This window comes from Setaria italica, chromosome III (genome assembly GCF_000263155.2).
Source record: "Setaria italica strain Yugu1 chromosome III, Setaria_italica_v2.0, whole genome shotgun sequence".
Taxonomy (NCBI): Eukaryota; Viridiplantae; Streptophyta; class Magnoliopsida; order Poales; family Poaceae; genus Setaria; species Setaria italica.
The window spans coordinates 21,489,022-21,513,284 of NC_028452.1; the positions used below are offsets into that span (position 1 = coordinate 21,489,022).

At 46.1% G+C, this 24,263-nt stretch overlaps 4 protein-coding genes across 6 annotated transcripts; 2 read left to right on the forward strand and 2 right to left on the reverse strand.

Annotated features, from left to right (window-relative positions):
* Nucleotides 1-974: 974 nt before the first annotated feature.
* Nucleotides 975-2,300, forward strand: LOC101771059 (chitinase 2-like). Its single transcript, XM_022824933.1, is given in 3 exon segments — nucleotides 975-1,025; nucleotides 1,027-1,571; nucleotides 1,682-2,300. Coding segments are annotated over 3 exon segments (999 nt in total). The 3' UTR covers nucleotides 2,085-2,300.
* Nucleotides 2,301-7,405: 5,105 nt separating this feature from the next.
* LOC101784014 (endo-1,3;1,4-beta-D-glucanase) lies at nucleotides 7,406-9,331 on the reverse strand. Its single transcript, XM_012844728.3, has 7 exons — nucleotides 9,139-9,331; nucleotides 9,025-9,046; nucleotides 8,806-8,926; nucleotides 8,300-8,390; nucleotides 8,106-8,195; nucleotides 7,899-7,996; nucleotides 7,406-7,780 (listed from the first exon to the last, which is right to left on the reverse strand). Exons 1-7 carry the CDS (start codon nucleotides 9,287-9,289, stop codon nucleotides 7,640-7,642), a joined length of 714 nt encoding a protein of 237 aa, XP_012700182.1. The 5' UTR covers nucleotides 9,290-9,331; the 3' UTR covers nucleotides 7,406-7,639.
* A 589-nt stretch (nucleotides 9,332-9,920) lies between these two features.
* Nucleotides 9,921-13,138, reverse strand: LOC105913537 (endo-1,3;1,4-beta-D-glucanase). 3 transcript variants are annotated; one of them, XM_022824869.1, is made up of 7 exons: nucleotides 12,876-13,138; nucleotides 12,769-12,790; nucleotides 12,029-12,152; nucleotides 11,246-11,336; nucleotides 11,028-11,117; nucleotides 10,850-10,929; nucleotides 9,921-10,380 (listed from the first exon to the last, which is right to left on the reverse strand). In XM_022824869.1, exons 1-7 carry the CDS (start codon nucleotides 13,024-13,026, stop codon nucleotides 10,240-10,242), a joined length of 699 nt encoding a protein of 232 aa, XP_022680604.1. In that variant the 5' UTR covers nucleotides 13,027-13,138; the 3' UTR covers nucleotides 9,921-10,239. The 3 variants fall into 3 exon arrangements, with proteins under 3 accessions (XP_022680604.1, XP_012699843.1, XP_022680605.1); XM_012844389.3 differs by having other exon boundaries at nucleotides 10,829-10,929; nucleotides 12,876-13,136; XM_022824870.1 differs by lacking the exon at nucleotides 9,921-10,380 and adding an exon at nucleotides 10,413-10,770.
* Nucleotides 13,139-14,780: 1,642 nt separating this feature from the next.
* LOC101771452 (germin-like protein 1-4) lies at nucleotides 14,781-15,739 on the forward strand. The gene is made up of 2 exons (XM_004962099.3): nucleotides 14,781-14,967; nucleotides 15,069-15,739. The coding sequence occupies exons 1-2, from the start codon at nucleotides 14,835-14,837 to the stop codon at nucleotides 15,620-15,622; spliced, it is 687 nt and encodes a 228-aa protein (XP_004962156.1). The 5' UTR covers nucleotides 14,781-14,834; the 3' UTR covers nucleotides 15,623-15,739.
* The last annotated feature ends 8,524 nt before the right edge of the window (nucleotides 15,740-24,263 follow it).

Consider the following 24,263-nt stretch of genomic DNA (forward strand, 5'->3'; position numbering starts at 1 on the left):
ATCCAAATACCATATCTACAACTGCATGTACTAAATATGGATCCGACCAAAGCCACATGAAACAAAAATATAAACACAATAAAATCATTTAATATCTATAATGTATTGCGGATTAACATCAAGTTCTCTTACTCGATTGGCCAATGAATCAAACAAAAATGATGACTTGAAATTAAAATATTAGAACAAAGTTCTCTTATATACACATAATCGACAATGTTTTATCCAACTAATATTCATCTTAATTTGATTTCTACCATGAAAACATCCTAATGAACCAAGACACCATAAGAATTATAAAATATCATTTTGAAACTTGTAATAATTTTTCATCAGGTGTACGCGTTATGAATGTCTAATATTTTCAAGAACACATGAACAAAAAAATCACATTAAATTAATCATTTATGGATCCTTCATGTACACCTTTGGAAACCGCACAAAGATTGTTTAAAAAAATGCATATCTTAGTTTTTTCATTGCACGTTTCATTTTGTGTGTATAATCCCATTTAAAAATGAATCATTCAAGTTTGCACAAAGATTATATCAAATTGTGCACACAAATTCAAGTCAGAGAAACAATAAAAAAACATGTTCACGTGTGCCTAAAGATCTCTTATAGCCTTGTGCCTCTGCTCTCTTGCTATTTTGCTGCGTGGTTTTTGCGGTGGAAAGCTTGTAGTACGATGATGATCATCCTTTGATTGTTTACTTTTTTTTTCGAGACCAACCTTAGGTTTCTTACTGGACATTTGGGATAAGGGTATATAAGTACATTGATCCATGATCCCTCCAAACCTCACATGGGACTTGCCTGGGCACAGAGACCCTCTAGCATCTGCAGATGTTCCATGTTCCACGAACGTTCCACGAACCAGCGTGCAACGACTTTGATCCATCGACCACAGAATCCGTGTGTATAAAAAGGGGGCCAAGTTCTCGCCTTCTCCGCTGCAGCAAAAGATCAAAAGCATGTCGACGTCATCGGGCGCCCCGAGCCCGGCCGCGATAGCGACGGCTGTTCCTGTGCGTCGTCCTGGCCGCCGCGGCGGCGTCAGTCGCGCGCGCCCAGCAGTGCGGGTCGCAGGCCGGCGGCAAACTGTGCCACAACTGCCTCTGCTGCAGCCGCTTCGGCTTCTGCGGCGACACCGACCCGTACTGCGGCGCCGGCTGCGTTACCCCTCCGGGGCCCCGGCCCGTCCCCGGCGACGTGGCGTCCGTGGTGCCGCGGGATCTCTTCGAGCGTCTCCTCCTCCACCGCAACGACGCCGCGTGCCCCGCGCGCGGGTTCTACACCTACGACGCGTTCATCGCCGCCGCGGCCGCCTTCCCGGGCTTCGGCACCACGGGCAGCGACGAGCAGCGGAAGCGGGAGGTCGCCGCGTTCCTGGGCCAGACCTCCCACGGGACCACCGGCGGGTGGGCGACCGCCCCCGACGGGCCCTTCTCGTGGGGCTAGTTCTTCAGGCAGGAGCGGAGCCCGCCGTCCGACTACTGCGACCCCCGGCCTGAGTGGCCGTGCGCGCCGGGCAAGAAGTACTTCGGCCGCGGCAAGAAAACCATCCATTTCACTCGTCAAATTTAATGTAGCGTTCACCATGTTCTCCGATCGGGGATCGAGCTTTTTCGAGTGCAATCCTGACGTGCTCTCGCTTCTCCGTTCCAAACTGATCCGTCAGCAACTACAACTACGGGCCGGCGGGGCGAGTCATCGGCGTGGACCTCCTCAACAACCCGGACCTCGAGGCGACGGACGCCGTGGTGTCCTTTAAGATGGCGCTGTGGTTCTGGATGACGCCGCGGGACAACAAGCCGTCGTGCCACGCCGTGATCACGGGGCAGTGGACGCCCACGGACGCCGACAGGGCGGCCGGCCGGGGCGCGCCGGGCTACGGCGTCATCACCAACATCATCAACGGCGGGCTCGAGTGCGGGCGCGGCCCGGACCTCCGCGTCGCCGACCGGATCGGATTCTACAAGCGCTACTGCCACGCCTTCCGCATCGGCTACGGGAGCGACCTCGACTGCGACGGCCAGAGGCCGTTCAACGCCGCCGTGGCTGCCGGCCTGGCGGCGCAGTGAGTACACTGTACACGTTGCTGCGCGCCTCGATCGGCGAGGGGACTGCTACTCGTGTAGTCGTGGTAGATCGTCAATGTGATCACCCAATAAAATCGAGGATTTACTGTGTGGGTGTGTTTTTGCACCGATCTGCAAAGGCATGGATTCCTCAGTTTGAATAATGTTCATGTAAAATTTTGTGCTGGATAATAAAGAACTTGTGCTGGATGCAAGGTCTGTCGAGGCTCTCACCAACTCTTCTGTGGAATGGTTTCAGTCTTTCGCAAGTAGCAGTCACATCAGGGCCGTACCAGAGATTTTGAGGCCTGGAACAAACCAAGAAATGGGACCCTGTATAGTAGTGACCAGTGAAATACAAATAATCGAGATATATTTGGATTCCAGTATATGAGTAACAAGTACATGCTTTTTTGCATACAAATAACAGCAATATGAAATTAGGTACTCATGTTATAGGATTAAAGGGCGAATAGTACATACCAATATCTTCTTAACCTCTAGTAAAAAGCATCATTCATCTGGTGTTCTTTGAAATGAAATCTTCAATTATATCTTCATATTTAATCTTCTCCAAAACATCAATTTCAAGTGCAATTGTTGCCAGCCCATTGAGTCTTTCTTGTGTCATTGTACTACGCATGTAGGACTTTAATAACTTCAATTTTGAAAAGCTCCGCTCCGCAGATGTAACTGTTACAGAAATAGTCAACAAAATTCTGTATGCAATAAGGGCATTTGGGAAACAGCCCATCCGTTTTACAAACTTCAGAATATTAAGAGGGCCCATATCTTCCTTAGGGATGAAATCTTGGAGGAACTTTAACTCCACAAGTAATTCTTTGCCATCAATATCAGAATGTTCACCACTCTTAAGTGCTTCCTCAAGACGAGCACAAGAAGATAATAAACTCTTATCACCTAAGGAGCACAATTTACATGAAGTGAACAAAGAACCAAAAGTCTTTTCATACCCCTGGTATTGCTCAAACCTCCTAGTTACTGTATCAATTGCTTGATCAACAGCAGGCAAAAAATACTTGAGCCTAAATGATTCCTCTTCAGACTGTGAAGCAATAGATGCATCATCAGGTGTCTCATCAAATTGCCTTTTCCTTTTGATTTTACGCTTGGTATGAAATGCTGGCTCAATATCCATCTCGTGTGCTATTTCTTTTGCAGATTCTAATGCTTTTGCAAAACCAGTTTCTCTATACTTACTGAAGAAGGAAATCAGCCTTTGCACTTTCTCTATTGCAATATCAATAAGCATATCCTTTGGTTGTAACCGTTTAGCAGATAATATTTCGTACCAAATAATTATTGCCACAAAAAAATTCAAAGTCACCAAGCTCATTAGTTGCCAAGGATTTAGCTTCACTGCTTATTGTTGCATCATTATCCGTATCTGATACTTGGAGTAAAGCTTCTCTTATTTCCTGCATTTGGAACCTTATAGCCTTAACACTATCAACACGACTCTCCCAACGAGTGGTTGATAGTGGTTTGAGAGTCAATCCTGATATGTTATCTTTCAAAATTTGCCATCTCTTTGTGGATTTAGCAAATATTGTATAGATACGCTGTATGATTCCAAAAAAATCTTTAGTCTTACCACAACTCTTTGACATATCACATAGTGTTAAATTAAGACTATGACAACCACAAGCAGAATAAAATACCCTAGGATTGATATCCAAAAATTTCCTTTGTACCCCTTGATTTTTCCCTTTCATATTTGATCCATTATCATATCCTTGTCCTCTCACATTGTCTATATCAAGGCTAATATTTTTCAATTCATCTTGCAAAACATCAAATATTCCTTGCCCTGTTGTATCATTTATATCCAAAAAATCTAAGAATGATTCCTTGATGCAAATTGAATCTGAAGAAGTATCAACATATCTTATGATCAAAGACATTTATTCTTGGTTGCTTATATCAGGGTACAATCAAGTATAACTGAAAAATACTTTGATTCCTTTATTTTTCTAATTATCTCAGACTTCACAGTAGTAGCAAGCAAATTAATCAACTCATTTTGGATGCCATGACCAAGGTAATGTTTGTGTTGCACGTGCTCCCGAATAACTAGATCAAATTCAGCCATCAATTCAACCATGCCTAAGAAATTCCCATTGCTATATTGATACAACTTGCTATTAGTGCCACGAAATGCTAAATTATGTTTGGCAAGGAATTTAACAATCAAAATAATTCTTCACAAAACTCTCCTCTCCTCCAATGGTCCTTTTATTTCTCCAGTTCTCTCTGAGCAACTTTATCAATAGTCTGATTTTCATTAAACCTGAGACGCATGTCGTACCAAGATGCCATATTTGTAATATGGTCTACACTAGTTTCATGTTCTTTAAGTCTGATGTTAACATGTGACCAATCATTAAAACCCTCATTTGCCAGCTGACTTCTTAAATGCCCCTTTCTCAATAATTTGCAGCAAAAACAAAATACTCTGTCAAGCTCTTTGGAATATACCAGCGATTCTCTATCACTCTTTTCTCCATTTGATAGAACTCTAGTATATAGTGATGCAGAAAACCTTCTGAATAATCTGTCATTTGGACCTTTTTGAATAGACAAGTCCCTTTTAGGACCCTTTTGGATCAAAGTATCAATCATTTTTTGATCAAGTCCATCCCAATATCTTGGATAAAAAATATCAGGCTGAAAAGGAACCCTCAAATCATTTTCACTTTCAATATTAGGTGATCTATCAAGGCTAGCATCGCCAACATTGGCATTTTCCTGAGTTTGATTTTCAAGAGTGTGAGCCTCAACATTGTTAGGATCAGTTGCAGGTGAACCAAGTTCAGGAGTGTGAGCCTCAACATTGTTTGTGTTACCACCACAATTCCCATCATTATCTTCCTGAGTTTGATTTTCTGTACTAGTTTGATGTTCTGTAACAACAAATCTCTCAAGTGCACCCTTCTGAGCCTGAGCAGCAAGAGCTAGTCTTTTTGTCTTCTTACGCTTTTCACAACCGGAATCATATTTTCTAACTTTAGAAGACATCGTAAATAAATAGACCAACCTGTTTCATGAATCACAAACAAAATAGAACAAATTAATCACAAACAAAATAGAACAAATTAAATGGATGTGCACTTGTGCGACAATCATTAATGTAATGAGTTTAGAATTCTCACAATCTCACTGACCTACTTTCATTGTCGATGATCAGACCTACTTTCATTGTCGATGATCAGTGATCACTTGAATACTTGATTAGATGTCCAACGGACTGCAGAGTCGCAGCTGTTAAAAAAAAGGTGAGGAAAGACTTGAATACTTTAATACTCTCACAATCTCACTTGAATACTTGAATAATTGATCAGCTGACGAGTGACGACAAAGACCAAGACACGCGGATTAAAAAAAGTGAGGAAAGGGAAGAGATGACAGATCACAGATGCATGCACACACCTCATACGGAGACCCGGCGTACCACTGTACGTCTGTACCAGTGTACCACAAGCAGGCAATCAGGACGCCCGCCGTCGGAGCCGGCCACCGCTGACGACCAAACCTGCGCCGGGTGCCGGCGCGGATCACACGAACGACAGGTTCAACGGGAACTGTGACGGGAAGGTTCGCACGATACACGTCCGCATCGTTTCAGTACCCCGCAATGACCCCTGGAATTCACGGTACACATCCCGACAGCCGCCTATTCCACTTCTTTGGATAGTAGATGGGCCGAGTTAAAGTCCAATAGTTGGGGCCCCTAATTTTTGGGGGCCTGGCTCGGTCGCTCCAGTTGCGCTGCCTAATGGACGGGCCTGTCACAGATGCATGCACACACCTCATACGGAGACCCGGTGTACCACTGTACGTCTGTACCAGTGTACCACAAGCAGGCCAGCAGGACGCCCGCCGTCGAAGCCGGCCGCCGCTGACGACCAAACCTACGCCACGCTGGGTGCCGACGCGGATCACACAAACGACGGCTTCAGCGGGAACTGCGACGGGAAGGTTCGCACGATACACGTCCGCGTCGTTTCAGTACCCCACGATGATCCCTGGAATTCACGGTACACATTCCGACGGCCGCCTGTTCCACTTCTATGGATAGTAGATTGGCCGAGTTAAAGTCCAATAGTTGGGGCTCTAATTTTTGGGGGCCCGGCTCGATCGCTCCAGTTGCGCTGCCTAATGGACGGGTCTGAGTCACATCATTCATTGATTCCATTGACTAATATCTTGTTAGTTCAATGTAACCACATATTAGTGATGGACACTCATGTGGATCTACTCCATGTGTAGAGATAAGATCCCGTTTGTTTCTTTAGGACCTCATAAAATTTCAATCACATCGAATGTTTAGATACTAATTAGGAATATTAACATAAACTAATTACAAAACTAATTGCATAGATGGAGGCTAATTTACGAGACGAATCTATTAAGCCTAATTAGTTTATGATTTGATAATGTGGTGCTACAGTAAACATGTGCTAATGATGGATTAATTAGGTTTAATAGATTCGTCTCGAGAATTAATCTCCATCTGTGTAATTAGTTTTATAATTAGCTTATATTTAGTCCTTCTAATTAGTCTCCGAATCCGAATATTTAATGTGATATAAATTTTAGTCGGAACTAAAATGCAAACACCCGTAAGAACTGGACGTTTATCGAAAAACCACGCTGCAAGGGGCAGTTCCTCTGTGGAAAGGTTTCAGTCTGTCAGAGGTAGGCAAGTAGCAGTCTCATCATTCATTGATTCCATTGGCCACGCCTAAATTACGACGCCACCGAAAAATCTCTAGCGCTGCTTGTTTAACCTTTGGTGCGCCACGCGGAAAACAACGGCTTCCTTCGTATTTTTTTCGCCACGGCCGCGGCGCCGATTTTGGATACCACAAGCTGTGGCGCCACCTCACCTGCGGCGTGGCAGGGTGAAGCTGGCAAGCAAACACCCCCTACTCGATAAGAATGGCTAAAAAAAGAATTCTTATAGAGAGAAAAAAAACTACAGTGCATGGGCTGCTAAGGATTCAAACAGATGCTTTGTGGCTTTATATAGTGAGTAAACAAATGCCCTATAGTGTAGAATAAGGAGACTGACCTACTGCAGAAGAAGCAAATCAACTATGCTTGAGCTTGCACGGAACAGGAAAAATATTCAGTAAAGAATGCTGCACTTCAAGTCTGACGATTTGCTTCTGCAGTACGTCAGTCTCCATATTCTGCACTCTAGGTGAATGATCTATATCCTTTCACAAAATAAATAAATAAAAATATGAATGGCCTAAGCGGAATCGTCAATTGATTCAATTGAAAAATCATGTATTAACTCAATGGCAGACAAGCATATATCAAAACAGTGGAACTACTACCACAAAGGTAGGCTACTAAAATAGCAACTGCCCAGTGTCGATAAACGTAAATCACACTAGCCATCAGATATATAAAAACAAGCTCAAGCACCGACACAGTCACACTGACGTTTAACTGAAGTATGAAGATACAGTATATAGCAAGTCCTGACAGGTGCTTATTACTGGAGAGCTACTAGTTCATGTTTCCCTTTACTTCAGGTATTTATCAAACCAGCCGGTCATGTCCGCAAAGGCTTCCTCGGCACTCTTGACAGCGGCTTCGTCATCGTCGTTGTATCTCACAGCCCATCCATGCGAAACGCCAGGAAAGATCTTGACAAAGTGAGCAACCTGTGAACCGCAAGGGTATGCCAAAGCATTTCTGAATTAAAACCTCAGTGGAAACGATAATGGCAGCTCAAAATCTGTCTGCTCGAGGATTAAATTGCTGAAAATAGTGATATTTTACCGCAGTTGCAGAAAGAACATGCTCAAACTGTTTGACTAATTCTTGTGGGGAAAATTGGTCAATCTCAGCTCCAAGTACGCAAATTGGGCATTTGACTTCTGATATTATATATAAAAAGTATTTCACACTAAGGAACCTTTTGCAATAGAACTATATAGAAAAATAATGACATTGCGTGTCCAAAACTCTGAAGAAAGGAACTTAAACCTTTGATATCATCAACAGTAACTAACGCGGGGTGCGACATCACAACAGCCTGGATCTCACGAGCTTTAGCCAACTCGACGACTACCTTTGCTGAACATGAGAGAAGACAGTAAGACACACAATGCTCAGCATGCCAAACCTGAATACGAGGTCACAATTACAGAAGCCTAGTACAAGGAACAAATGGTACTCACCACCCCAGCAATATCCTGCAGCCCCAATAGTAGGCATCCCCTTCTCCTTTAGAGCAGCAATAACTGGTTTTGCCTCCTCAAATGCTTTTTCCTAGAAAAAGGAACTTTTTAATGTTTATGAATATTTTCAATGGAATGAATTTATTGTTGGAGATATAACACAAAAGACACAAGAGATATGTGTATACTTATCATTTTTAGATGTTTTAATAATTAATTTTTTCTTCGTATAGTCACTCGTATATGAACATATAAATTTAAATATTATTAATCTTTGCTAATAGATACCCACAAATTAGTCCTGAACCTCAACGCTAAGGTCAATCGAACTTGAGGAGTTGTGAGGAGTTGTGGTAGTGTTGGAAAGTCATCTTATGATGGCGATATATAGATGTCACCGGAGGAGGATTTTTTTATGATGTTTTTTGTAAACGGTCAAATGTAGTTGGAAGTTGAAACAAGGCGTGTTGAAATCTGGAATAAAAAAGTATGAGGTCACAACGAACCGGATCGTGTGATTGTAACCACTGTAAAGGATTGGGATTACTGGGTTCGTATGGATCCCCGTGCAGGAAATCTGGCACCACAACAAAGTAACCGGACGAAGCAACTTTATCGGCTATCTCCCTTCACGAGACAAATGTTTAGGATCAGTACCAATTCATATATGAAGATTGCACTAGCAAAAAAATAATGCGCTTCAAACTTAGAGCGCACAAAAGTACCTCAGCTTTGGCGCTTCAAATCCTGCAAATAGGGAAATGGTCATTGGCAGTCATCAGCAGGGAGAGCACAAAAGAATCAGAAATTTGATCTTTTTTTTCTTTTCCATCAGTTACCGAAGGCGTCCGAGATGAGAACGACGGCGGCCTTGGCCTCGGCGGAGCCGGCGACGTAGGCCTTCTGGCCGCCGAAGTCTTCGACGACCTCGCCCCCTCCGCAGGCCGGGTCCAGCTCCGGCGGGTTCTGGAAGCAGTGCGAGCTCGCCATTTATCTTTCTTTGCTTCAACTCGAGCTACTTCTTAGTTTCCTCCTCGGCTCTTCCTATACATTTATACTTGGGATCGGGAGCTCTATTTCCAAGAAGAAATGATATCCAGTGAAGCTGACGAGATTCAATACATGTTTTTCGTCAAAAGATTGGAGTAGGTGTGGGTGACACACCTTTGGACCTCGTCAAACTGGAAGCTGATTGCATTTTTCAGTGTTTTGAATTGAGTCTTCTTCGTGCCGTGCAAGTACAATCGACAACTTATTTACTCATTCACAGAGATAAAGTTGCATCAATTGTCTACAGTTAAGTATTCTAGGACAGTAAATGAAGAGATGTATGATGATGAAAGCTTGTACCAGAGTAAAAGAAAGAGCAAAAGAAATGTTATCTCCATCATCCAGAGTGTTAAGGTGAGTGCAAATGGCTTTCTATTCCAGTTCTAGCATACGACACTATGATCAGCAAGTAATCTTGCCATGGTTTTCCTTGAATTGTAGTATTCAAATAAACAGATACTTAACTGATCATACTTCGAAGCTCCCTTGATCAGTTTATAAACCTATAATTTGCGATCGAAGAAGTTTTGTCAAACATAAGTTCAATTTTTGGGAGTTACAAGTTTGGATGAAGACCACAAGACAGGTTCCCACTTCCCAGCACACAAGTAACAGAAGTACTACCACAGGCAGGTAAACTGGGATATACAACATATCATACGTACACGAAGGCACAACCTGAAGTATTGACACAAGGACACAAACTCAACTGAAGACGCAGTTCTTAATTCAATGGCAGCAAAACAAAAATAACAAATACCAGGATATGTATGACAAACAGGTGGACTGATAATTACATGGCTAGTACGCATACACAAGCAGAAGCTCAAGTATAGAAACAATGCCACCTACTCAACCGAAAACGCAGGTCCTAATGATCACTTCAGATTTCAGTTTAGGTACTTATTAAACCAGTGGCTCATGTCTTGCAGAGCTTCCTCCGCACTTGCGACTGCAGCTGCGTCTTCTTCACTGTATCTCACAGCCCATCCATGCGTTACTCCAGGAAAAATCTTGACAATGTGATCGATCTGCAGTGCAAAAAAGAAATAGTATTAAAGAACTGATGGCTCTTTGAAAGGTTTAGCTCAACTAAAATGCTCACATCGTGATCCAAGCATGCCAAACCTTTTGAATTGTAGTGATTAAGGGCTTAATCAGGAAACAAAACTGAAAAAAAAATGATCACTTTGGTGGGTTCACAAAATCAGAAGTCTCTACTGTATATCAAACCTTATCGCATGGTTCTGCAGGCTAAATATTTGGATGAAGAACAGTTATACACTTACTAACACATCCCTGCTCTATTGCTAGTAAATAATAAAAAATTATACCATCAAAGCCAAGTAATTTGGGATTCATGGGGGTTTGCATACGACAATTTAGCCAGTGTTGAATGGTCAGTTGGAGTCTGAACACTCCTGTAAGCAAGTAAATGTTCTAGTTTAAAGATCAAGGTTTCAAACATACTGAACGTACCCCAGAGTTAGCTGAAAGAACCTGCTCAAACTGCTTTAACAATTCAGGCGGTGATGATTTGTCGATTTCAGCTCCAAGTACAGAAATGGGACATTTGACCTCTGAATATTAGATAGCATATCAATGAGTAAGCATTTCAAGCTCTTTCAGTAGAACAAGTTTAATGTGTCAGGGAAAAAACTCTTCTGAAATAACTGACCTTCGATGTCATCAACAGTTAGTAAAGAAGGATGTAACAATACAGCAGCTCGGATCTCATGAACTTTCGCCAGCTCCACAACCACCTTTGCTGGAAATAGATAAAATTTTAAGTACACATTGTTTAAGAATGAATAGAAAAAGCACACAAATTAATGCACTTCATGGCAATGTTTCAGGTTCCTTCAAAATTAAAATGCTGTGAAGAATCATACTTACCACCCCAACAATAGCCAGCAGCCCCAATTTTCGACACTCCCTTCTCCTTTATAGCAGCAATTACTGGTTTTGCCTCTTCAAATGCTTTTTGCTAAGAGATGAAGGCAGGGCTTAGTTAAATTATTCAGGATATCCGAAATCAGACAAAAGAAAACAAGTGCACGTCATGGCCTATTTCTAAAATCATTCTTTTGCAAAGAAGGCAATGTAAAAGTGCAGAACTAGTTGTTTATGTGAGGCCTCAACAAAATACCACCATTTATCTATATTCACATATAAACAAGCGCACGTCATGGCCTTTTTCTAAAATCATTCTTTTGCAAAGAAGGCAATATAAAAGTGCAGAGGTATTCAAGCCAAGGTGAGCACCGCAAGAAACATTGCTTTGGAACAAAAAATAATATGCTGCTAGCCAAAGTAAAACAAACAAAAAAAAGCTTTTCTCCTAAAATTAGAAGAGGATTACATCCTAAATACGATATATATAAACAATAAATTTCTGTCAGGATAATTATTGAACAGGATGCCAAAAGAACTTATAACTCAGTATGTTATCGATAAAATGCTAAGTCAAATTGAAACATTATTAATTAGGTTCAGACCTTGGGAGTTTCGCCGTGATTTCTATATGGTTGATAAATATTACTGTCTGAACTCCAAGACCAAGGACGACATGGACATTGCACATTTCCACACAAAGAGTTTACTAAAATTAGTTGAAAAATAAGGTGTCCTAAATCCTGTACCAAAGAAGTACCAGAAAAGTTTCAAGGGAAAACAAACCGGATTATGTGATTGCAACCACATTCCAGGGTTATTGGGATTGCTGGGGTCATATGGATCCCCATGCAGGAAATCTGGCACCACAACGAAGTAACCAGATGAAGCAACTTTGTCGGCTATCTTCCTTGATGAGATAAACATGTAGCATCAGTATCAAAACATTACGAAAGGTTAGTACTGGTAGAAAACTAATGCAATTCAAAGTTCAAATAACACACTGCACAAATTTAAAACCCGAAGCCGAGCAAAGCGATTAGCGGTTTGCACTATGGTCTATAGCAACCGTCCACAGTTCAGACTTGGAAGGTGAGAGTGAGATCGATACGATAGTACTAGGGTGCTAAAATCAGGATTAACAGTACAAAAGCAACACATCGTATTATTAGCATGACATAGAGTAAAGTTTTTCAAAACCTTACCTTGCTCGTCGTCTCATGATTTTTAATGGCAAAAAAAAAAAATACAAATCCTAAAGGTAGAGACACTTCACATTCCACCTACATCAGTATGCAGCAATGCTAAAGCTTGCACTAAATCAGCTAGAAACCTATAAATTAGCATTTGATATGGAAGGGGAGCTAGGGAGGGCACATTTTCAAAGGTATGAGGGTTGGCACAAAGTAAAAATGGTTCCAGAATAATGGTAAATTGAGAATTGAACACGGTACAAGGATCACTACTCCCGGAAAAAACAGAGCTTACAAGAGAGGGCAAAGGTAAAAAGGATCATCAGAGCGTACCTCAGGTTTGGCGCTTCAAACCCTGCAAGGAAGGGGAATGAATTTCAGAGCTTGCAATGGCACAAGATATACTTGGAGATCCTTGAAGCTTTACTTGGGGAGATTACCGAAGGCGTCAGAGATGAGGACGACGGCGGCCTTCGATCCGGCGGAGCCGGCGATGTAGGCCTTCTGCCCGCCGAAGTCGTCGACGACCTCACCGAGTCCGCCGGCCGAGTTCAGCGCCGGCGGGTTCTCAAAGCAGTGGGAGCTCGCCATGCTCTCAGTTCTTTCTTTATTGTTTCCTCCACTGTTCTTGTCTGTGGATGCTGAAGCTAGTGGGCGGCGCGTGCAGACGAGATTCAGCACGATATTCTTTGGTACTCCCTCCGTCCCAAATATATGTCGTTTTAATTTTTTCAAATTGTGGAACCGGAGGGAGTAGGAAAGAATGAGTGCTCTGACCTCACTGCTGACGCAAGTCCATTGTAGATAGTGCCGTGGCTGGTCGTTCATGCTTGTCTGGTTGCTACTTTCTGCAGTGAAGACATATAGCAGTGTGTGATTGTGATGGTATTGATGTATATGCTGCTGATTCGATTGTTTGGGGATTAGATCTGTTCTTTACATCGTTATTCTACATTATGCATGCTCTATAATAGAGACATTTCATTTGTTTGGACTATTATATCACCAATTTACTTTATTTTCTTTAATTTTTACTCCACAAGTACTTGTTTTATATTTACTATTATTCCAATTGAATAACTTTTGTTTAAGATGGGAAATCTTGCTCCATCAACTCTGTACTTGCACATTTCACTGTTGCCTGCACGCCATCAAGCTTGTGTTTTTGGGCTAGAATTTATCAATCAATTGATGGAGCTAGAATATATTAAGTTTTGGAGATCGAATTCATCAATCAGTTAAAAAGTCTACAGCCCCGCTTTTGGGCTCTACGTGGAGGAGTATCTTTAAGGATGAGTTTGCTCTTATTTTGCATAGAGCAAAAGCCCTCTTTAAAATTGGAGCTTGAATAGTTGTTTGTAATTTCTCTTAATTACTTTTGGTTCTATGATATTTCGTTTAATTTTGAGCCTACTACCTCATAACACTGCAGATATATTTTTTCCCTACATAATATTTAAAATAATATCATCTAAAATAATATTGTCAGTGGCGGACCTAGGATTTGAACCTAGGGTAGGCCAGGGGCCAAGTGCTACGGTGCACGGAGAGGTTGGTTGATGAGCAGATGCTGGCCTGTTGGGCCAAATTTTCATTTTTGAGTACAAAAGCGAACTACTAAAATCTCGATGAGCTAAAATCCAGGGTAGTCCTAGGCCTAATTGGACTAGCCACTGAGTACTGTCCTTCGGTGCCGTCCAATATAAAAAAGAGAGCCCCACGTAAATTGCTCTAAACTGGTATATCGATAAAGTGTACTTGAGCATTTCCTCTTGCTCCTGAAAAAGTCATTAGAAGGACCCATTATGCAAAAATTTCAAATTCCACAACGGACTGACATAATTTTCTACCCCACGTACCAGACTACCAGTCGCCCCATAATAGTAGTGTTTCTCCAAAAGGAAGATTTCAGTTGAGTCACGCTAGTATCTGCAATAATGGAAAATACGTGCACCTGCACACAATATGTGTAGCGTACAAGCTATTAGAAAAACACGAGGTACAATTTGGAGTAAGCATGGGAATCAACAAGCTGTGCGCTTTTTGTTTTCTGCGGATGAGGGATCGGGATTAAGCTATCCGTCTCTTTCTGAGTGGCCGGGAGTACGTTAATGCAGGCGTGATGGTTTAATTTGCTGCACAAATAAACACAGGTACGGTCACGACTTCAATTGATACTTGGCGTGAGAAAGTAACACTGTTCATCACACTCACGTACTCCAATCCTCATCGCACTGCACATATTAGGAAACCGGTGACATGACTCTTTCTATCGACTTGATGAGAGTACGAAACCAACTCCATGCATCGGGGGTCGATCTATAAATACCAGCTCCCTGCCTCTCAAGTCTCATCTTCGTACTGAGCTTAAATACCCGCACCTCACACTTGAGAGAACCATGGCGCCCAAGCTCGCCGCCGTTCTCGTCGCCGCCTGCGCCGTCCTCCTCGCGCTCGCCGCGCCGCTGCTCGCCGGCGACCCCGACATGCTCCAGGACATCTGCGTCGCCGACTACAAATCGATCCAGGGCCGTGAGTGACCCCCGCCGCCACTCTACTGCACCGATCATTTCACTTTAATTTGTTCATCCTGATGTGCTGCACGTTTTTGCAAATTGCAACTGTCCATTCAGCGCTGCGTGTGAACGGGTTCCCCTGCAAACGCGAGGCGAACGTGACGGCGGAGGACTTCTTCTTCGGCGGGCTGGCGAAGGCCGCCGACGTGTACACCGGCAACCCGGTGGGGTCGGCGGTGACGGCGGCGGACGTGGAGGTGCTGCCGGGGCTCAACACGCTGGGCGTGTCCATGGCGCGCACGGACTTCGCGCCGTCGGGCGGCGTCAGCCCGCCGCACGCGCACCCACGCGCCACGGAGATCCTCTTCGTCGTCGAGGGCGCCCTCGAGGTGGGCTTCGTCACCGCGGCGAACCGGAGGCTCCTGGGCCGCACCGTCCGCGCCGGCGAGGTGTTCGTGTTCCCCCGCGGCCTCTTGCACTTCCAGCGGAGCGTCGGGGCGGTGCCCGCCGTGGCGATCTCGGCGTTCAACAGCCAGCTGCCGGGGACGCAGGCGGCCGCCGGGGCGCTGTTCGGCGCCGCGCCGGCGGTGCCCACGGACGTGCTGGCGCGGGCGTTCCAGATCGACGGCGGAGTGGTCGAGAGCATCAAGTCCAAGTTCACGCCCAAGTAGGGCGTGCCCGTCGTGGATTGCAATTTGAATGTGATCGAAAATGAAGTACGCGCGTACGTGAACGTGCTGTTAATTTCAGCGCGATTAATATGATGCTTTATTTGGTACTCCGCACAAGTTTGCTGTAGTTATGCTCCGCACTTGTTTGCTTTAGTTGGAGTATATCAGTTGCAAAGGTGGATCAATATTTAAGCACTCCCACTAAAAAATTAAACAGTTCATGATTAGCGAGCGTAAGAAATACAAGCATGTGTGCACCCAGAACACTTATGTAAGATTGATCTTGACATTTCACCGTCGACGATCAAATCCTCTCAAACATAAATTTCGTATTTACGTGAAAACACCGATTTTGAACTGCAATCGCTTCAGTTCATCTTGAACCTTTCGAGGAGCCATCATTTCTCCAATAGTTCATTTTGCGGCACAGATTGGTCAGTTCGTAAAAAATTTCCCTAGCGCATGGATGGGCTGTGGAGGTACAACGACAATGATGTTGGCTGCTGTAAGGAATGCTGAAGAAGCTCTGCAACTGCAAGACATGATCCACTGGTTTGATAAATACCTGAAGTGATTGTGGTCCTGGCATTTTTAGACCTTCGTTTTCAGCTGAGCCTTTGTTTTTTTTTTTCGTTTGTGTTTGCTTGCCATTGGATTAAGAAACTGCACCTTCAGCTTGTCCTTGGGTATCAGCGTATGCATGCTTGATCTGGAGTCACGGCTTCAAAATTGGGCAAAACCGAGGATCCAGAGGTTGAATTTGGAGAACAGAGAAATATATTGGTGCTTGTGGCAGGATGTGGCCTCTTATCATTGCTCTCTTCAGGCACCTGCACAAGTGCTGTGACACTGCAACTAACTGAAACTATCCTCCGGGGCAAGGACTCTGTTTTTCTCTTTTCACCATTAATTACTCCTTCGTTCTCGTTCCCCGTCGAAACGAATCTGTACAAGCCTGCAAGTCGGATTAGTTACTTCGATTCGGATTCGAAGTCTTCGGCAACCGATCGGAAACGAAGCCGCGTCCTGTCCGCCCGCTGCCAGCTGACACACAGATTCGAAAGCAACTCGGAGTCGGAGCCGGAGCCACCATCTCTCCCATAAATATGGCCGTCCCCGTCTTCCAAATTCGCCGATCCATCCAACCATCCGTTCCCAGTTCTGTCCATCCTCCTCCCCTCCGCCGATCCGCTAGCTTCCATCAACCATGTGTAGCCTCGCTCTTGTGCCGTGGCGCTGGCAGAAAGCGGCACCGCCAAGGGTTGATCTAAACAGACGCAACCGAGAGGGAGGGAGAGAGAGTGAGCAAGAGCACGACCATCGGGCTTGGTCGACGAGCTTCCCATGGTGGTGATGACGGTGTTGACGACGGTGGTCGCCAGTGGCGGGCACAGGATTTGGACTATGGGTATTCAAAATTGAAGATGGCAGGAAAAAAAATGACAGACTAAATTATAGTTTTATAACACATAATAATTAAGTGGTAGCAGCATCATTGATTAATAAAATTTATCAGAAATTGAAATTGTCCGGCCACTAATGATCAACATATCAAAGTGGCAACATGTGAAATAAATAGAGGCTAAAACAGTAAAATGGTAACAAAGATTACAACTTACAAGTTATAGGACAACTTTCCGTTCTGCAATGCTTTGAAAATGAGCGATGATGTCCTTATCCTTAGCTTGCATGAAGAATTCCCTTTCAATCAATGTGACCAAGCAACCATTCAAATATTTCTGCCCCATCTTACTTCTTTTCTTGTTCTTTATCAAATTCATTATAGAAAAGACCCTCTCAACACCAGCAGTTGCAACAGGGAGAACAAGCACCAATTTGAGAAGTTTATAAACAATGTCATACCGAGAAACCTTTCCTTCTTTAACTAGCATCATAGACAACTCTGCTAGATTTCTCAAATTTTTGAAGTTTTCATCATTTCTGACATCATTGATATAGTGGTGCAACTGAAAATGAAGCTGGTTTATTTCTTGAAATTCAAAGTCATGTGGATAGAACCCAGCAAGCTTGACCAAGTTCTCAACATTAAAAGCAGAAAAGGAATTAGCTGGACTGAATGATGCCATGCATCTAAGTAGCTCTGTGTTTACCTCATCAAACCTATTATTGAGCTCTTGAACTTGTCTATCAATGACACTCAAAAACATATCAGCATGAAACCGGTGATAATTAATGGCACCTCTGTAGAACTGCCTTGATCTTTGCATAGGAATATACTTCCCATTCATGTCAACAACTTTAACATTGTGCTTCTCACAAAAAAAAGTGACCTTGGTAAGAAATTCTTGCCATCCAGAATCTTGTCTCAAAACATCCAGTTCTACCTTTGTGAACTCCAGAAGATCCATTGCATGTACGATATCTTGCTCCCTCTTTTGCAAAGCATTGCACAAGTCATTGGTGTATCCAAATATTTCATTCATCAAGTGTAGCAGGAAAACAAACTCAAAGGACTTAAATACTGTGAGCATAGTTTGAGCCCCATTAGCCTCAGCCCCTTTACTTTCATTCCCAATCCTAAAGAGAACTTTCTTGATTGAAGGATACAAGAACATAACATGCATTACAGTTCTGTAGTGAGATCCCCATCGTGTATCACCTGGCCTTGCTAAGCCCATCTCTTGATTCAATCCTTGCCCGGTTTCAATTTCACCCAATTTCAATGCTTCAATCATGTATTCAGCTTGATCAATGCGAAGCATACGGATCTTTTTACAAGACATCCCTAGAACATTCAACAAATAAGCAAGTTGCCCAAAGAACCGATCACAATTAGTATTCTCCTTAGCAACCGCTACAAGTGTTAGTTGAAGTTGATGGGCGAAGCAATGAACATAATAAGCAGAAGGGGACTCATCCATAATTAGTTTCTTCAAACCATTAACATGACCCTTCATATTACTAGCTCCATCATACCCTTGACCACGTACCTTGGCGAAGCTTCTGGAGGATGAAGCCGTCCCGCCCGAGGACCCAAGGACGAGTTAGCTGTATCGGGCTTAGATGCCCCAAAATGTGTAAATATGTTAGTTAACTTTGAACTTGCTTTTGTGATGGCCGCGGAGGCCTTTTCTATAATTTGTCGACAAAAGTTTCGATCCTCTTTCTATTTTTTGGGTTTGAAAAGTTTAGAGTGCGGGTCGAGCGTGTCAGTAAGCGCTGATGAGCGAAGGCACCGTAGCTGCTGGGGCGTAGGTTTTTCACAGTCCGATTAGTCTTGCCTGAGCATCGTTCGTGCACTCCTTACTTTTCATGCCCAAACATTTAAGAAAAGGGTCGGTTCGGAAAAAAAATGGTGTTTTGAGAAGAAGCCAAGTGACTTTGGGCAGCGCATGTGCCGGGGCCGTCGACGACACCGAAGGGACAGGTCCGCTAGCAGCCATCACCCGGGCGCACGACAGCCTAGGTGTGGCAGATCCACTTCGGATTTGCTTGATTAAACATGATTAAGCCGCCTGATATGCGACACTCATGCCTTAACCAAGTAAACACGAAGTGCCGTCGGATTTCATCCGATTTAACCACTTTAACAGGACCGAATAGCAAACCCACACGAAGGTGAGCGGTTCCAGAGAATACAGCAAGTCCACTAAGTTAAACAATTTAACCATCTAGTTTGGTTATAAAACACCATCAGAGTTTACAAGTTTGAAAGAAAACCACAGAAGATAAAACAACAAGCGGAAGCTACTTCGTTGGGGTCGGACATCCCTGGTGAGGCCAACCGGGACATCCGTGATCCCGCTCCTCACCGTCCGAGGAGGGATCCCACTCAACCGTCCAACCCGGAGGGAGTTGGGACGGCCAAGTGCCAACAGAGGGAAGCTCAGGGGCAGCAACTTCACCTGAAAAAGAAGAGCCACAACAAGGTTGAGCTACTAAGCTCAACAAGACTTAACCGACAGGGAGCGCGCTAAACTACCTCTTCTAGACATGCAAGGCTTTTTGGCTGAGGGGTTTGTTTGCCAAAAGCGCTAGATGTAAACCTACTTTCAAGTTTTAGCTCCGGTTCTAAGTTCATTATACGTTCTAAGTTTGCAACCTATTCTAAACAAACATAGAACCAACCAAAGGGTATATATACACCATCAACAAAATCATGTCATCATTAGATTTCTTATTTACTCAGGGTGACATAGCGATCAAGTAGTCTCAAACTGTGAGAGGCAGACGAATCGATTCGAGTTTCTTAACCATGCATGGCGAACCTAATCTCACGACATCCGCGCACCACAAGGGCCGCTTCCTGTGTCGGCCGTCCCCATCAATTCCCAGGCGCGTGTCAGGTCCAAACTTCCCTTGGCATGCAATGCTCCACAGTCCCGGCCTCTACCGTACTGTGACCGCACTTGCACCCACATGATGCACCATGGGAACCTCGTTCCAGGGACAGCAGGGGTATAAGCCATGCCCTAGTTCAATCAGGTACTAGGCTTCCCTATCCCATACTAGGTATGATATTAGTACCTTCAAACACTTAATCGCGAACACCACCACTGTCGGGCCTTAGCAAGTTTCATAGACAGACGGGGCGATCAACCGACCACCAAAGAGTTACCCAAAACCCTGCCCCATCCATCGTCCTTATAGTTGTGACAGAAGGGTAAACATCCAACTCCTACAACTCGCGAGTGACAGGGAATCACTCGGCTTTTACCGTTTCCTATTTAAGCAAGTATCTACTCGGTCCAACAGCTAGTGTTCAAATCAGGGGAGCTAAATTATGCATCTAGGGTTCCAAACAACTCCTATACGTAAATGCACAATCATGTTAAAGAAGGCATGCGCAAGTTTGGTAAAACACAGGGGATTCATGCATCCGGGGCTTGCCTTCGAGCAAAGAGGAAGGGAACTGCCCGACTTCTGGGGTAGCTTCGGCATCTGGGGGCAGGAGCTCAGCTACACCGTCGTCTTCTGGCGCCAGGTGCAGCTCGTAGTAGCCGTCGGCGAGACGTAGCTCTACACGAATGCAATGCATTAGTTAGCGTAGACGGTTATTTCAACAGCAACACTTGCAAGCCTGAGCCCAGAAACTTGCGACAAGTTACAGGAGGGTGGGGAGGTTCAATGGAGTTGATGGAGGTCACGAGGTAAGGGTCGGAGGGAAGGAACTTATGATCTGACCCTTAATCTAGAGGGTTTGATGTACTAGGGGTCCTCAGACTCAACGCTGAAAGGTCCCCGAGTTTTACACATACACCCTCGGTTCAAAGAAAAAGATACAGCCGAGCCCTCGGGCGAGGCGGAGAAGGGTCGGCGGAACAGACAGGGTCGGGCGAGACGGAACCGGGGTCGGGCGGATAAGAGGGGTCGGGCGAGACGAACAAGGGTCGGCAGCCTACCTTCATCTCACAAAGGAGGCTGGGGCGGAAGAACTAAGGGCTTGGGACGGCGGCGAGAATGTCCGGCGGCGGCGGTGCTTCTTGTGGATCACAAGCAACTCTTGGGCAGCACTGAAAGCAGTGGCTGGTGGATTGGAGAAAAAATGGTGCTTGAGCAGAGAGGAGAGTTCCTCAGACTTAGGTGGTGGCGCTGTGAACTCGAATAGGGAGCAAGAGAGATGGCAGCTAGGGCAAGGGGAACTCCGGCGGGACTCCGGCATCCCATTTTATAGCTGCGCGGAAGTGATAAGGGGGAGCGGCATGAAGGCCGGGAAGAAGCGATGGAGTGCTCTGCCAGGGCGGCGATTGAGCGACGAGGGTGGTGGAGCAGGACTTCGGGGATGACACCGGCGGTCATTGGGCACCGACGTCAGGGCGGCGCAGGCGCGGGTTTGCCGGTGATTGAGATTTGGCGAAGGTGGGCGTCGTCGTGCGGTGGATCTGATGGAAGTGACCGGAAAAACGGCGCTAGAAATGAGGGCGCACAGGTGAGAAGACAGGCGGCTGCGGTCGCGCGGGCGAGCGTGGAGCAACAGACTATCGGGGCGGCTTCTGATAGGGCGGGAAAAAGGAGCTGTCGCTGCCGCGGTCTGGGTTGGCGGAGGAGGAATCGTCATGTAGCGAAGACCGGGGCGGCGCGACTGTGGCGAGGTGACGGAAAAGACGGGCGGCATCAGGCTCTACGGCCGGGATCTGGCGATGTGATGATGGGTGCGGGCGGCGAGGTGCTGCAAAAAGGGTAGCAGGGGAGCTTCCGCCGCGATTGGGGAAGGGGGCGCGAGAATCCATCCGGTCGCGGGCCGAAGACGAGGCGGAGCAGCGGACGTCAGAGGAGTTGAGCCACGCGGCGGGGGAAAACTGAAGCGGGCATGCAACTCGAGTGTGCCTGTCGCGGGAGATCTGGGGGAAAAGATCTCGTGGGCCCACCGGTCAGTCTCGGTGGTCCACTGCTCGAACTGGAGGGCGATGCTGCGGGATGGCTTAGGAAGATCTGACGGTGGGTTGGGGGTCGGCGGGGTCGGAACTGGGGAGACCACGACGAGGGGTCGGATCGCAGGGGTCGGAAGATCTGGAGGTTGAACCCTTAGGCTTGGAAAAACTAAGACAGTTGATCAGGAGCTCGGATTAAGATTGACGCGAAGGATTTTTGTCCAGAGCCATTACACTAGGGCCTCCTGACCTCACGTTCGAATACGGACTGGCATCAAAGTTCATGGTTTTTCCCCGAAGAAAGGCAACGAGCCCCCGGATCCGATCGAATGGACTCGGGAACTATATGAACTGGTTGGCCGGAATCTGGGGTACGCCACCAGCTTGGCCCGAGCCGGACCCCCCCCCCCCGAACGGGGACCGGGACTCCACTCGAACTGACCCGTTCGCAGCTCAACGAGCACCACGGTTCGTCCAGCGAGGATAGCATGGCACGGCTCAACCCCTCCGTCCCAGCGAACAAACGCTTGAGGGGTAACGATCAGAAGTCGATCTAGCCTCCCGATCGGTCTCCCGCAACGCGCGGGGGCTCGGGGGCTAGCCTCGCAACCAACAACCACGCGTGTGGTCGCGATTTGGAGTCTTGGAGCAGGAGTGGTCGGCGAAACAATAGAGAATCCTCCCGCGCCGAGCCATCCTCAAGATACCCTGCCTAACTAAACTCCTCGGCCAAGCCGAACGAAGGAAATTCTTTCTCCCTGATCAACAACAGTTTGCAGGACAAACAGGAGTCTCCGACGGACGGCGAAGGCAGCCTCTGGAGGAGCATCCTTTGCTCCACCAAAGGCTCGGGGGCTACTGTTGGGGGAAAATATTAACGACCTCCTTAAGCCCCTTAAACAACAAATCATAAAGGCCTAGGCCCACCTGCGGTAATGACGATTGCCACCGACCCAGCATGGGTAGGGAACATCCCACTCCGTCTCGCCCGACCCAGGGTTCCGGGGTCGGACACTCCCGAACCCTCGATGGCAGAACTCCGCCTCGCCCGACCCACGGTCCCAGGGTCAGGTGCGCCCGACCCCTCGCCGCAAGGCTCCGCCTCGCCCGACCCTAGGTGTAGGGGGTCGGACTCATCCGGGCCCACAAGACAAGTATCCGCCTCGGGCGCAGACCAGCAGACGAGGGCGTGGATCTCGTGGACCCCCCGTCGATCTTGCCATAAATGCACCGCGGCTCTAGCGCGCAGAAAGGCGCCCGCTCCCCTCGATGTGACCCGCCATAAGTACCCAAGCGGAACACTGTAGCCACGACCGCACAGGCTACAGTGGCCGCGGCTCCCTCTGATTCGCCATAGGGCACTCATAGCATGCGCCGCCCGGCATAGGAGGGAGCGCCGCCCGTTCCTCGCGCCCAGCGTATCCGGCGACAGGGACGCGACGTCCGTGTTCCACGAGACGTAAGCAGGACAACAGGGGTCAGCCGTCTCCCCCAACGTGCACAGTTGCCACGACCGGACACCATCATCATGCCCGGCGGCGACGGTCGCCCAGAGGACCGGCGACAGGATCCGGCGACAACCGCCCTCCCCCGATGGCTGTGCTGACAGGAGCCCGAGGCTGGAGCAGGAGGTGGCGACCCGGGGACTTGGTCCTTCTCCTTGTACTTTACTTTACTTAGCTTATCTCTTTTACTTCTCCTGACACCTGGCTCACCTATAACCCTTGAGCTCTCCTTGTGCTATAAAAGGAGAACCAGGGGGCCCGAGACCGGCAGGACTCTCAAGCCAACAGAACCCACACACTCACCTCTAGAGCATCAGTACACACCCAAGAGACTTGGGACCGGCTCCCTCTCTCGCCTGTTTGTAACCCCTACTACAGACCTCGCGTGAGTAACACGAGCAGCTCCTCATACTGGACGTAGGGCTTTCTTTGCCCGAACCAGTCTACCCCGTGTCCTCTCACGCCACCATCCGAAGCCTTACGCGCATAAAAGAAATTTACTAGCCGTAGTCTTGATCCGCTAATCTTGACAACAACAATGGTCTTAAGTGGAATCAACATCCATGCATTTTCCTCTCTATCTCCCTGCAGAAATGCAACCATATAATACATTATTCCACCCTTAAGTATAAAAAATGGATCCAACTTAGGAGGAACTAGGTGGTTTTCATTAAGAATTAAGAAGAAGAAAATAAGCACCTAAATTCAAGCTAGAGGGGATTTGAACCTGGGTGGTTAGGGTGCACGATCACACCTTCCATCCTAATCAATTGAGCTAGGCTCACTTCCTCTAACACCCTTAAG

Excerpts from the sequence above, each read along its gene's own strand:
- LOC101771452 (XM_004962099.3), top strand. The coding sequence starts at position 14,835 with ATGGCGCCCAAGCTCGCCGCCGTTCTCGTCGCCGCCTGCGCCGTCCTC. Across the intron at positions 14,968-15,068 it reads CTACAAATCGATCCAGGGCC|CGCTGCGTGTGAACGGGTTC; the intron begins GTGAGTGACCCC and ends CTGTCCATTCAG.
- LOC101784014 (XM_012844728.3), bottom strand. The coding sequence starts at position 9,289 with ATGGCGAGCTCGCACTGCTTCCAGAACCCGCCGGAGCTGGACCCGGCC. Across the intron at positions 8,927-9,024 it reads TTTGAAGCGCCAAAGCTGAG|GGAGATAGCCGATAAAGTTG; the intron begins GTACTTTTGTGC and ends TGTCTCGTGAAG. Across the intron at positions 8,391-8,805 it reads GGTTACAATCACACGATCCG|GAAAAAGCATTTGAGGAGGC; the intron begins GTTCGTTGTGAC and ends TCCTTTTTCTAG.
- LOC105913537 (XM_012844389.3), bottom strand. The coding sequence starts at position 13,026 with ATGGCGAGCTCCCACTGCTTTGAGAACCCGCCGGCGCTGAACTCGGCC. Across the intron at positions 12,153-12,768 it reads TTTGAAGCGCCAAACCTGAG|GAAGATAGCCGACAAAGTTG; the intron begins GTACGCTCTGAT and ends TATCTCATCAAG. Across the intron at positions 10,381-10,828 it reads TTCTTTCAGCTAACTCTGGG|ATCGATCACATTGTCAAGAT; the intron begins GTACGTTCAGTA and ends TTTGCACTGCAG.